The sequence below is a fragment of the Myxine glutinosa genome, chromosome 1 (genome assembly GCF_964187855.1).
Source record: "Myxine glutinosa chromosome 1, kmMyxGlut1.1, whole genome shotgun sequence".
In the NCBI taxonomy this organism is placed as follows: Eukaryota; Metazoa; Chordata; class Myxini; order Myxiniformes; family Myxinidae; genus Myxine; species Myxine glutinosa.
In genome coordinates this window covers 251,692,490-251,706,529 of record NC_136261.1, presented here as the reverse complement: position 1 = coordinate 251,706,529, position 14,040 = coordinate 251,692,490, and the positions used below count along the sequence as shown (strand labels likewise).

The 14,040-nt window shown below is 37.9% G+C and overlaps 1 protein-coding gene across 1 annotated transcript in view; it reads left to right on the top strand.

Moving 5' to 3' along the window:
• The first annotated feature begins 841 nt into the window (after nucleotides 1–841).
• The window catches only part of GSC (goosecoid homeobox), a 53,946-nt gene continuing 40,747 nt past the window's right edge, over nucleotides 842–14,040 (top strand). The window contains exons 1-2 of the mRNA XM_068105466.2: nucleotides 842–1,208; nucleotides 7,540–7,799. Of these exons, the coding sequence (XP_067961567.1) occupies nucleotides 884–1,208; nucleotides 7,540–7,799 (585 nt within the window). The 5' untranslated portion in view covers nucleotides 842–883. The remainder of the gene's footprint in view (nucleotides 1,209–7,539; nucleotides 7,800–14,040) is intronic.

Below are 14,040 nucleotides of genomic sequence, written 5' to 3'. Positions count from 1 at the left end.
GTAATAAAAGCTGTCGAAAAGTAAAAAGCATCTGAAACCTTGAAACAGTGTGAAACGAGTCCAGCAAACAAATATAAAGCGAGATGAGTGAACTGGTGATTCGCACCCGTCACCTGGAATCGTAGCGGCGTCACGTACAAGATGGCATCCGTTGTGATGTGGTTGCCCACAACCGTCCTGATGGTTCGTGCCAGTGCATTGCTCAGTGTGTATAAACGTGGCATTTCCGCGGCGGTTAAACCGGAGACGTTTCTGAGTTACGTTTCAAGTGGAAACGCGCAACTTGTGGTTTCCATTTACAAACTTCGGGGGGACATTCTCGGTTCTCTCACTTGTATAGGTTTCGTTCCAAAGACGTTGATTTTGCTTCATCCTCCTTACAACGTTTGTGTTGAGGATCGATTTAGGAGCGGATTAACGTAACTTGCACCTGCTTTCATGGATATTCAAACACGCTTGGGGAATTGGGATATTATTTAGCGAATAGATTTCGCGTGTTTTTACGGAGTTGGATAAATTGCGCAAAATGTTGACGAAAGTTGTGAGAACTTTTCCTCGACTTTGAAACTTTAGTCGAGCGCCTGGGAATTCGGGATGGCGCGATGCCGATGAAAAGCGCCGACGGGGAAAGTGTCAATTTAAGAAGTTGACAATCGAGATTACACGTCGAAGATGTCGGAGCTCGGTGCGGATCAGGGACAAAAGGGCGCGTTTCGTACGTGTCCGGCGCTCGAGAGCGCATTCCTCCTCCTGAATGACATCACTCTTCCCGTGACGTCCTCGCTCGTACTTAAGCTCCCTTCGACCAACCAGAGGCTCAGAGTCCTAAAGAGCGTAGCGATCGAAATCCTGCTGCCGCGGGCGCCCCCGATGCGCAAACGCCATGGCTTTCAGCATCGACAGCATCCTGTCGACGCGCTCCCGGTGCTCCTTCTCGGGCTGCTCCCTGCAGGGGGGTCCCCTCGGCTCCGTGGGTCACGCCGTCTCGTATCCCGGTGGGGGTCAACCCGCGTCTCTCTATGGTCTCCTTCCTCCCGCGGCGGCCACCCCTCAGACGTTCCCTTCGGGCTTTATGTCCGGAGGAACCGCTTGTTGTCTTTCTGGATTCAGACGTCACGCAGAGCCGTACGGGGCCATTTGCTGCCCACCTGCGCTCAACGGGCTCGGCGCGTCCGCTTTCGGCAAGTGTTTGTGCGGCGTCAATACAGGTACTCGATACGGATCGTTCTGTGTCCCAACTCCTTAATCTTGCGGGTCACGTGCCTCGTTTACACTTCCCATTTACCTGCCTTTTCATCCCACCTGGCCGTTACCTTGATTGCGAACTGTAACGAAGGCTTTTATGTAAACTTTGGAAACTTTTGCAAGTTGCGCAGAACTCGTTTCAGAAATTCTTATCGAGACAGAAAACTTTCTCGACCACATGCGATCATAATCATAATCAAAGTCAGGCTGTGTGTGCATCATGGTGGACATACAATGATAGACAACGTTTAAACAAGCATGAGATACCTTGTGCAAACTTTCTCCCGTATCCGCTGAAACTTCTTGCCATACTTTCGCCATAAGTGGAAGGAAACCTCTGCGTACAGATCCTCGGCTAATCCTCTATGCTCTCAAACTGATCCTACATACTCCAGAGCTCATCCTACATATTCTCCCGCTAATCCCAAATACCCTCTAATTTATCCTATACGATCTTTGCAACTGATACTGAATATACTCTCCAACTAACCCTTCAAAATTATACACTCCAATTTGAGGGTTGATCACGAAGAGTTGATATAAACTTATTGAAGTGATAAGAATAAGATGTAAAGCGCTCATCTTGACCAGAGGGGATTTCAGTGATCCTGCCATTTATCAGCCAGAGTACGGTTCTCTCGTCAGCACTCGTGATGTCCTTATGGTACAGAAATACCACAAGACCGCAAGAGACAAGTCGTCGTCTTCTTCTGGCGATGCCTATTGGACCGGAATTCAACTATGAATTCGCCCCGTTGCTTTCAACATTACTGAGGAGGGACCGTGCCACCATTATTGGAGCAGGAACTTGCAATTTGTTCAGTGTGCCGGCGATAACTCGCCTACCCTTCGTCGAAAGACATCATGGGATCTTTAAAATCCATCAACTGATGTTAGCAGATGTGACATCTACTTTACCTCCTCACGAAAGACAGTGAACCACGCCCTGCCTGTACAGCACCAATCCGACAGTTTATAGTCGCTTGGGCGTAATCGAACCCAGACGACACAGTTCAAAGCTACAAGTGCGCTCCCTCTGAGCTATCCATTCTGACAGGGACGAGTAATGAGGCAGAGCAAGAGACTTTGTACCGGATCACAATGGCCGACTAAGGCACCATGAGATTTGATCAGTAAGTCAGTGTCCTAATAATTAGTGCTCAAAATAAGTATAAAACAGAGGGACATATCAATTAAAAATTCCACATTGTTTTGCAATAAATATCTAGACACATATACATATATATACGCATATATATATACATATATATATATATATATATATATATATATATATGTGTGTGTGTGTGTGTGTGTGTGTATGTGTGTATATATATATATATATATGTGTGTGTGTGTGTGTGTGTGTGTGTGCGTGTGTATGTATATATATATATATATATTTATATATATATATATATATATATATATATATATATATATATATATATATATATATATACACGAACACATCTATATAATATAATAATATAAATAATAAAAATAATATGAATAGTATTAAAAAGATATATATATATATATATATATATATATATATATATATATATATATATATATATATATATATATATATAAATAAATATATACATACATACATACACAGCAATTCGAGTCGTTCTCATTCACTCCAAACGCCATAAGAAGTTTACACCTCGCATAACAAAGTACATTTTACATTTCCACTGCTGCATTTACCTATGGATGCTTGGACTCCAAGAGTCATTTTGAAGATTAGGATGTTGTGTGTCGGTGCAGTTTACAAATCCCGACTTTGTCTGAGTAGCACCCGGAGATGGAGTAGCGACTAGTTCTGATTGAATCCTCAGCTATTAAAAGGTTTAATACTTGATATGGAGGTATTCATTCCTCACAAGGAGCATGAGATCTATATGAAGGACTTCACAAAGTTATACGAACGAGATTCCCACAATAGTCCAAACACACTAACTAACGTATAATCATTTTTCATCATGTAAGTATATATAATTTCGGGGAAATATCTCTCACTAACTATATTGACTTGCTCACTAATTGTATTTACTTTTATATTTTGCAAAATAAAAGACCTTGGCCGGTTTGGACAATTGTGTGTATCTCATTCCTCTAACTTTTTGTTTACCCCTCGGATATATAAATACTTCAACAGATGAGTCTTAGCAGCAGAAAATATAATATGCAAATGGAAAGATCTTTCTAAAATATTCACGTTCATGCATCAATAGAAACTTTGAAGTTAGTTCAATGTGGAGATAATCCTCCCAGTTATGAAAACCAGGATTTAATTTTCCATATGGTACTTATTGGTTTGAGTGTAAGTATAATTGAATAGATTATTATGAGTTTATGGAACTTGTGAGCGGCCATGATTTTTTGGTCCAGACTAGCAAGATGGTCCAGACTCTAGAGGTATGCGCACTCACCTCTGAGCTGTGTAGCCTAGGTTCGAATCTCGACCCAACTTTCAACAGTCACCCATCAATAGGATCAGTGGATATTAAGCTGGATGTCCCATCTGCTGGCGTTTGCTGGTGGACCTGAAACATCCCACGGTATTTTTTGGGACGAGGAGGCAGGTGATTGTAGGTACCATTAACAAATTGCATGTCCCTGCCCGAATGCACAGCTGCACTCCACTAGTAGTACAGCCGTGTCTAAGCGATGGTGGAACTAGCGGACTGAATTCAGAATCCAATCCCAGTCGAATACACATTTGCTAACAACTTCGGAATTTGCACATTTTATAACTATAACAACAAATGAGTGAAGTCTGCGCACCTGCATATGGTGCAAGTTGTGCATTGCCTAGCTTTAGCAGTGCGTGTGCATATTTGTGTACTTTGAAGAGCACATAATAACAAACTAGGCGAATTATATAAACAACTTTTAATTATAAGAAAATCCTTTCAAGATGTTACAACTATTGGTTTAAATCCAGGGAATTTCTGCATTGTATATTAGCAATTAAGTATGCTGTGCAATAGTCTTGTAAAGTGAAAATGAAGTATTCAAATATCTGCACCTTCTAAATGTCTGCACCTTTAAAATGTCTGCACCTTCCAAATGTCTTCACCTTCCAAATGTCTGCAACTTCCAAATGTCTGCACCTTCCAAATGTCTGCACATTCAAAATGAAATTTCACTTCAAATGTCTGGAACTTCCAAATACCTGGACCTTCCAAATACCTGGACCATCCAAATACCTGGACCTTCGAAATGTCTGGACGTTCGAAATGAAAATAAACTCTTCAAATATCCGCACCTTCCAAATGTCCACACCTTCCAAATGAAAATAAACTCTTCAAATGTCCACACCTTCCAAATGTCCACACCTTCCAAATGTCCACACCTTCAAAATGAAAATTCACTCTTCAAATGTCTGGACCTTCCAAATGAAAATAAACACTTCAAATGTCTGGACCTTCAAAATGAAAATAAACACTTCAAATGTCTGGACCTTCCAAATGAAAATAAACTCTTCAAATGTCTGGACCTTCCAAATGAAAATTGACTCTTCAAATGTCTGGACCTTCAAAATGAAAATGAACTCTTCAAATGTCTGGACCTTCCAAATGAAAATTAACTCTTTAAATGTCTGGACCGTCAAAATGAAAATTAACTCTTCAAATGTCTGGACCTTCCAAATGAAAATTAACTCTTTAAATGTCTGGACCTTCAAAATGAAAATTAACTCTTCAAATGTCTGGGCCTTCAAAATGAAAATTAACTCTTCAAATATCCGCACTTTCCAAATGTCCTCACCTTCCAAATATCTGGATCTTCCAAATGAAAATTAACTCTTCAAATGTCTGGACCTTCAAAATGTCTGGACCTTCCAAATGAAAATTAACTCTTTAAATGTCTGGACCTTCCAAATGAAGATTAACTCTTTAAATGTCTGGACCTTCAAAATGAAAATTAACTCTTCAAATGTCTGGACCTTCCAAATGAAAATTAACTCTTCAAATGTCTGGGCCTTCAAAATGAAAATTAACTCTTCAAATGTCCGCACTTTCCAAATGTCCTCACCTTCCAAATATCTGGATCTTCCAAATGAAAATTAACTCTTCAAATGTCTGGACCTTCAAAATGTCTGGACCTTCAAAATGAAAATTAACTCTTCAAATGTCTGGGCCTTCAAAATGAAAATTAACTCTTCAAATGTCCGCACTTTCCAAATGTCCTCACCTTCCAAATATCTGGATCTTCCAAATGAAAATTAACTCTTCAAATGTCTGGACCTTCAAAATGTCTGGACCTTCAAAATGAAAATTAACTCTTCAAATGTCTGGGCCTTCAAAATGAAAATTAACTCTTCAAATGTCCGCACCTTCCAAATGTCCTCACCTTCCAAATGTCTGGATCTTCCAAATGAAAATTAACTCTTCAAATGTCTGGACCTTCAAAATGAAAATTAACTCTTCAAATGTCCTCACCCTCCAAATGTCTGGACCTGCCAAATGAAAATTAACTCTTCAAATGTCCTCACCTTCCAAATGTCTGGACCTTCCAAATGAAAATTAACTCTTCAAATGTCCTTACCGTCCAAATGTCTGGACCTTCCAAATGAAAATTAACTCTTCAAATGTCCGCACCTTCCAAATGTCTGGACCGTCCAAATGAAAATCAACTCTTCATGTGTCTGGACCTACCTTAAATGTCCAGGTGTCGGATGTTCTTGTACTTGGCTGACTGTGGATGATAAATTCGTTCCTTATGCGGTTAGTGGAACATTCACGTCTTCAACAAGGTGTGATTGAGGTGACCTCACGTGGCTAATCTTACAGAAGCAACAGAACCAATTCATTTCGTCTTAACTAAAAGTTACAAAGCAAGTCAATGCGCCGCTAATGTTCTTAATCTCGAATATGCCGGTAAAATATTTTCATTCTGGTTGTTAAATTCCACAATCGATGTTTTTTAAAAGGATTTGAAAGAAAAAGCATTTATTCGATTTGTTCGATACATCCTGATTTTCTTTGTTTTGTTAAACGACGATTCTGAACTCTTATTAACAAGACGTAAAGATTGCATCCATGATTCAGGACGTCATTCATTCCCAAAATTTGAAATGGAGCTAAACAGGGATATTGTGGTATTGATTTATGTTTAAAAGAGAATTATGGAGTTTCTATTTTCATTTTATTCGACATTAGATAAACGGATTGACTTGCACTGATTTTGATTTTATTTTTTTTGTAAACTAATTTTATATACGTGGAGCGTTCAAAATGTTCACAGAACGAGTTGCTCTCAATCGTCCAACAAACCCCCAAATTTTATTCTACATTATATAAGTAGGCTATGTATGATTTATCAAGAAAAATATTTCCTTTTTTAATAAATATATACTCTGCTTATAAAATGAAACAGAAATAATAGTCGGTGTTTGTTGGACAATTTGAGATTATCTCGTTCTGAGAACGTTTTGAACGCCCATTGTACTTGAAAAACAAAACTTCTACTACGTAGTGTACCGGTGTAGGTGATAACCACGTGATGTAAAATAACACTCAATCCAACATACATTTTCTTAGACTCGTGCATATTGTGCATTTTCAGACACATTTTGCGGCTGTTTAGATATCGTAGTCTAATTAGATTGTTCCTTGCCCGCGGTAATTTTTCTCTGCAGTTGTAAACGTTCTACCTTGCGGTAAATTCTCTACCTTAAGGTAAATTCTCTACCTAAAGGTAAATTCTCTACTTTAAGTTAAATGAGCATCTTCATCCTCGTGGTTTCAATGATGGCTGCGCTCCTCATTCAAATACACCTGGTGTGTATATTTGTTGTATTTCAAGTTTTGCCAAAAATTTTTTTTTAATGAACACTGAGCTTTTCTCAAATCAAACTCAATCTGTTGCTTTCCGATGTATAAGCTATTGAGGCACAAATACACAAATTAAAAAAATATACTCATTCAGAAATAAGGATGGCTGCACACATGATGTTGTAATTTTTGCATACTGAACAGGGCGTTGCAACCATTGAAATGCCGATTTTTCCACTGATCAAATTCAAGAATATCGATCTTATATAAACGAACTTTTTTCTTTTGAAGAATGCCGGCTCTGTGCGCTGCGATCTCGCACTTCCATGCAGCATATAAAGGCAATTTGTCGTTCAAAGCACGATTTGTAAAGCACGCCCAAGTCTACCGGGGATGTTCTGCATAAAATATCACATTATTTCGTTTTGTGCAATGTTTAAAATCAACGTTTTCCTATTGGGGATAGTGGTGGCTCACCCGACGTGTTTGTGACTCTGCTCGGCAGGTTATGGGGCCGCCATGCCGCTATGCTCTCCAGGTGGGCCCACTTCCCTGTTGCCGTATCCTTTGGGGGCCGAAGCGCTTTCCCGCCTCGAGCTGAGCCTTCTTCACCAGCTGCACCGCCGCAAACGTCGACACCGCACTATCTTCACCGAGGAGCAGCTGGGTGCGCTGGAAGACCTCTTTCAAAAGACGCAATATCCAGATGTCGGCCTGAGGGAGCAACTTGCACGGAGGGTCCACCTTCGTGAGGAGCGTGTTGAGGTTAGTTTGACCGAAGCACCGTCATGGCGGAATTGTTAATATCGGCAAAGACTATAAATAAGTGAAAACATCTGAATCAAACATTTCTTTGTAAGTATCTATAAGCCAACCTGATTTAGGATATGTATTGTCAAAGCACGAAGCATCAAAATTCCTGAAATTATGCAAGTGCTACAACATCCTAAGATTCAGAGTTTATGACATTTGGTATTCTTTTATCTGTAACTCATACTGCAGTTATAGTTACTCGTCACATGGCCTAAACACTTGCCATGCTACTGGTCATGTAAAGTCAGATATTGCATCCTCATAGCCACAAAGTTGTCAAGAAAATACATCATAAAGTGTTCATCACTAACAATAGGAAAATTGCATAACTTGATGTTTTACATTAATATCCCAACAATTTCCAAACTTCGACACTATTCAAACAGCACAGAGTCCTTAGGGCTTAGACGCAGCATTTTCCCTTCCCGAGCATGGTTTAGCTCATGGAATGCTCGATAACGCTTTAATCTAATAATTATATAATAATATGAAGTTCCGAGGGAGGGAACTTTCTTAAAATAAATAAATAAATAATTACTAGTAACTTCACTACAAGAGGAGGCCACTCGGCCCATTAAAGCCTGCACAATAGTTGTCAACCTATTGTTTTTACCATCCTCTGTCCTTTTTAGATGCCAAGCATCAAGCAAGGAAGCAGCACGTATCATTAAAAAAAATCTTTAGTATGACTTGGCCGGTGCCAGGTTCAAATGGCCTACCTCCCAGACATAGAACAGACATTCCAACCTTTTTTTTTTTTTTTTTTTGTATACTGAATCGTGTATACTGACTCGTGAAAGTCAGTATACACGTTGTATACACGCAGTATACAACTGACTCGTTGTATACTGACTCGTGAAAGAGCTAACATTTACTTCACAAACAAACTTCACAAACAAACAAACAAACATAAACAAACATTAAACCACCAAGTCTGGATAAATATAGTATTTGCATCTTCAATCGATTAATCTCTCATTCAACTTGCAGAACAGAAACTGCACCTATATTCCATTCACTGTGTACATCATTGCTGTCTTCAGTGCAAACTGCAGGTGGAGCTAGAGACGATGTGATGCTCTGCAGTTGGTATTTTACATTTTGTATCCTACCGATAGGTCATATCTGGATCCAGACCTGAACCAAAATCTAATCGGATGGTTTTTGTCACTTACCCAACTCATCCATCTAGTTTTGTCATAAGTCTTTCAAAACTTTTTGAGATATTGTGCTATATATCGGTTTTGCCCTATCACTCAACGGTGAAGAATCGTTTAAAAAATATTCTTTGATCCAAATCCGGATTCGAATCTACACCAAAATAGAATAGGCTTGTTCTTGTCACTTAACCAACTCATCCACCATGCTTTGTCATAGGTTGTCCACAACGTTTTGAAATATCATGGTATGTATTGTTTTCTCCTGATCACTCAATAGTGAAGAATCACTTTAGAAATTAAAAAAAATACTCGTATCCAAATCCAGATTCCGATCATCAACAAAGTCGATTTGTCCTCGTCACAGAAACAACCTGGTCACGAAGTTTTGTCCGAATCCGTCCACGACCTTTTGTGATATCGTGCTATATATTGGTTGTAGCCCTATGTATATCTCAATGGTGAAGAAGCACATAAAAAATTCTCAGATCCAGATCTTCACCAAAATGTAAACAATTATTCCTTGTCACATACCCAACCTCTCCACCAAATTTTGTTCGAATCAGTCCACAACTTTTCGAGATATCCTGTTCACAAACAGAGTGGCAGAGGTGAAAACATAACCTCCATCCACCTTTAGTGCAGAGGTAATGAAGCTGACTGCCTGGTTTTTGAATGAAGCTGACTGTGGTAGCCTGACAGGTATGACGTACATCGTCATTGTCACCATAACCCTTGACCTATATGGTCAAATAACATTGACAGCATTACCTTTTTTCCATCGGAATGCTCTGGTAAAGTTTGACGAAGATAGCTGAAAGCGTCCACTATAGTTAACACACTCACAGACAAACAGACGTGGCTCAGGAATGATTTATATAAATGAAATAGTTTTATCCCCATACATTTTCAAAAAATTAATCGATTAATTGATTAACTAATAAATCAAAAATATCCTAATAGCCAAATCACTTGGTCACTGTCGTGTCCAAATATTAGCTTCTTTGCTCAAAATGTGCCTGTGATATTGCCCACATGAGAAAGAAAATAAATAAGCAATTGATTATTAAAATAAATAAGTGGTAATCATAAAATAATTAATTTCTTAATCAATTAGCTAATAACATACCTAAGCTACCACCATTTCATCCAAATGTGTAACTTTTTGGAAATTAACCAAGTAAATAATCGAATAATTAAATAATTAAACGATTAATTGACTAATCGATTAATGAATAAATTAAAAATACCATTTACAGCCCAATCACTTGGTCACTCCCATGTCCAAATATCAGCTTCCTAGCTCAAAAGGTGCCTGAGAAATATCTCACGACCTTTTGTACTTAATTAAACTGAGAAAGGAAATAAATAAGTACTTAATTAATCGCTAATAATTAAGTAACTAATCAATTAATTGATTAATCAAAAAATAAAAAATACTGTTTTTGCCAAAGCACTTGTTCACTATTGTGCCGAAATTTCAACTTCCTCGCTCAAAGGATGGCTGAGATATTGTCTGGACAAATGAGAGAACCTTGACCTTTGACCTTTATAGTCAAAAAAACATGGACAGCCTTACTTTTGTCCTTCGGAATCCTCTGGTAAAGTTTGACGAAGATAGTTGAAAGCGTTCACCACAGTTATCACACTCACAGACAAACACACATGGCTCAGGAATGATTTATATAAATGAAATAGTTTTATCCTCATACATTTTCAAAAACTTAATCGATTAATTGATTAACTAATAAATCAGAAATATCCTAATAGCCAAATCACTTGGTCACTGTCGTGTCCAAATATTAGCTTCTTTGCTCAAAATGTGCCTGCGATATTGCCCACATGAGAAAGAAAATAAATAAGCAATTGATTATTAAAATAAATAAGTGGTAATCATAAAATAATTAATTTCTTAATCAATTAGCTAATAACATACCTAAATTATTAAACGATTAATTGATTAATCGATTAATGAATAAATTAAAAATACCATTTACAGCCCAATCACTTGGTCACTCTCGTGTCCAAATATCAGCTTCCTAGCTCAAAAGGTGCCTGAGATATTACCCAGATGAGAAAGGAAATAAATAAGTACTTAATTAATCGCTAATAATTAAGTAACTAATCAATTAATTGATTAATCAAAAAAAAAAATTTTTTTTTTGCCAAAGCACTTGTTCACTATTGTGCCGAAATTTCAACTTCCTCGCTCAAAGGATGGCTGAGATATTGTCTGGACAAATGAGAGAACCTTGACCTTTGACCTTTATAGTCATAAAAACATGGACAGCCTTACTTTTGTTCTTAGGAATCCTCTGGTAAAGTTTGACGAAGATAGCTGAAAGCGTTCACCATAGTTATCACACTCACAGACAAACACACATGGCTCAGGAATGATTTATATAAATGAAATAGTTTTATCCTCATACATTATCAAAAAATTAATCGATTAATTGATTAACTAATAAATCAAAAATATCCTAATAGCGAAATCACTTGGTCACTGTTGTGTCCAAATATTAGCTTCTTTGCTCAAAATGTGCCTGCGATATTTCCCAGACGAGAAAGAAAATAAATAAGCAATTGATTATGAAAATAAATAAGTGGTAATCATAAAATAATTAATTTCTTAATCAATTAGTTAATAACATACCTAAGCGACCACCATTTCATCCAAATGTGTAACTTTTTGGAAATTAACTATGTAAATAATCGAATAATTAAATAATATTAATCGATTAATTGATTAATCGATTAATGAATAAATTAAAAATACCATTTACAGCCCAATCACTTGGTCACTCTCGTGTCCAAATATCAGTTTCCGAGCTCAAAATTTATTTGATAAAGTTTTGATAAAGTTTGATAAAGAAAAAAATAAAGTTTGAAGAAGATAGCTGAAAGCATTCGAGAGTTATCGCACTCACAGACAAACAAACAAACATACAAACGAGACAGACCGACATATGCGGACACAAACAGACAAACAAACAGACAGGGGTGATAACGTAACCTTCATCCACATTCGGTGGCGGAGTGTAATATCGCGATGTGTTGTTAACTGTACAAGCATTCAGGTGACACATCCTTAAGTCATTGTAACTGAATTGCTTGTTCTCACTTTGTTTCCAAACACAATAGCATCTGTCAACGAACTGTCGTCTTTGTGCCCTGCACACAAGATGTTCGTTGCCTCATAGATTATATTGTCCTTTGAAGGAGATATTAAGTGGCTATGCCTCAATGGGGTCATTAAGATATCGTGGTATATTGATGGAGTAGGTCGTATTGTGTGCCAGTCGTCTGGCCAGATTACTAATTCTTACTTTGGTGGGGAGGCAATGGTAAACCTCTATGCCTGTTGCATTTAATTGCCAGGAGAATTCCATTGGCAATACTTTACTCTTCTGTTACCAAACACTACACTTATACTGAATCTTTTTTTAAAAAAGAATTGAAGGCCCATACAGGCACTTGTACGTAAATCACAGGCAGGATGAAGCCACGAGAGGACAAGCATACTTTCACACCAATTGACACTGCGTTTGTAAACACCGGTCAAATCGACAATCTGTGATCCCCGAGTCATTAACTCGGATGGTGCAGATGGGAATGCAAAATAGGTCAGCACAAGGAATGCATTTTTAATAGACCTCATGTCTCATGTTCGACCTGAATAAAAGAGGGGTGATGGTGACACCGCCAACGGAGCAGAGATAGTTGGTGTCCAAGGAAGGATGGAGAAATGGGGAAGGAACAAATACACAGGAATCATAATATAAGTAAGGACATACAGACAGGGAACCCAAGTGGACTGACTAGATAAGGAATATGTAAACAGACAGGAAAATATGGCAAACTGGGTAAATGTGGAAGGATACGGGAGGACAGGAGAGAATAGTCTGTGAAAATAGAAAATATCAGAAATAAGAATGGGAAGTTTCTAATTTATATTAGGCCTGGGTGGTAATATAAACCTATATCATGATAATGGGCCTGATTAGCACAGCATGATTATTGCAATAATATTATGATATAATGTAATTAACACCTTGAGAATAATGTAGCATACAATAACAATCTCAACTAGAACTGCAAGCAGTGATGATAGGCTTCCAGGCAAAATGGCCACCATACCACGTGACTGATGACATCATTTTCTATAAATTTTCCTTATGGGTAGTTGATCATATGTGCAAATTTTTGCTTGGATCGGTTTAGTGGTTGTGGAGATATAGATTTTTCAATTTTTTTCCTATAATCCAAGATGGCCGCCATACCATGTGACTGATGATGTCATAGTTTGCAAAAAAAACCCTCATGTGTAGTCAATCATACATATGAAGTTTCGGATTGATCCATTGAATGGTTCTGGAGATATGGATTTTCAAATATTTTCCCTTGAATCCAAGATGGCTGTCATACCACGTGACTGATGATGTCATCGTTTGCAAAAAAAACCCTCATGTGTAGTCAATCATACATATGAAGTTTCGGATTGATCCATTGAATGGTTCTGGAGATATGGATTTTCAAATATTTTCCCTTGAATCCAAGATGGCTGTCATACCACGTGACTGATGATGTCATAGTTCAGAAACCTTTTCCCACATCAGTAGTTGATCATATGTATGAAATTTTGCATTCATCCGTTAAGAGGTAGTCCAGAAAAGATTATTTATTTCTTTGCTTAAATTCAAGATGGCGGCCAAACCACATGACTGATGATGTCATAGTTTACAAATATTTTCCCCAATCATAATGTAAACGTGTTTCAAGTTTCGAAGAAGTCGTTTTTAAAGTTTTATTTTAAATCCAATATGGCCACCAAACCACGTGACCGATGACGTTTCCTTCACAAACTTTTATCCCCATGGTTAGTCAGTCATATTTGTAAAATTTCGCGTTGATCCGTTTAGCGGTTCTGGAGAAGAAGATGTTTAAATTTTATGACATCATGGGCAATGGCAGCCAATGTAAGTCAAAATTGCAAAAACAAAGTTCATGATGCAATAAGATCCATTGGTATCTATAAT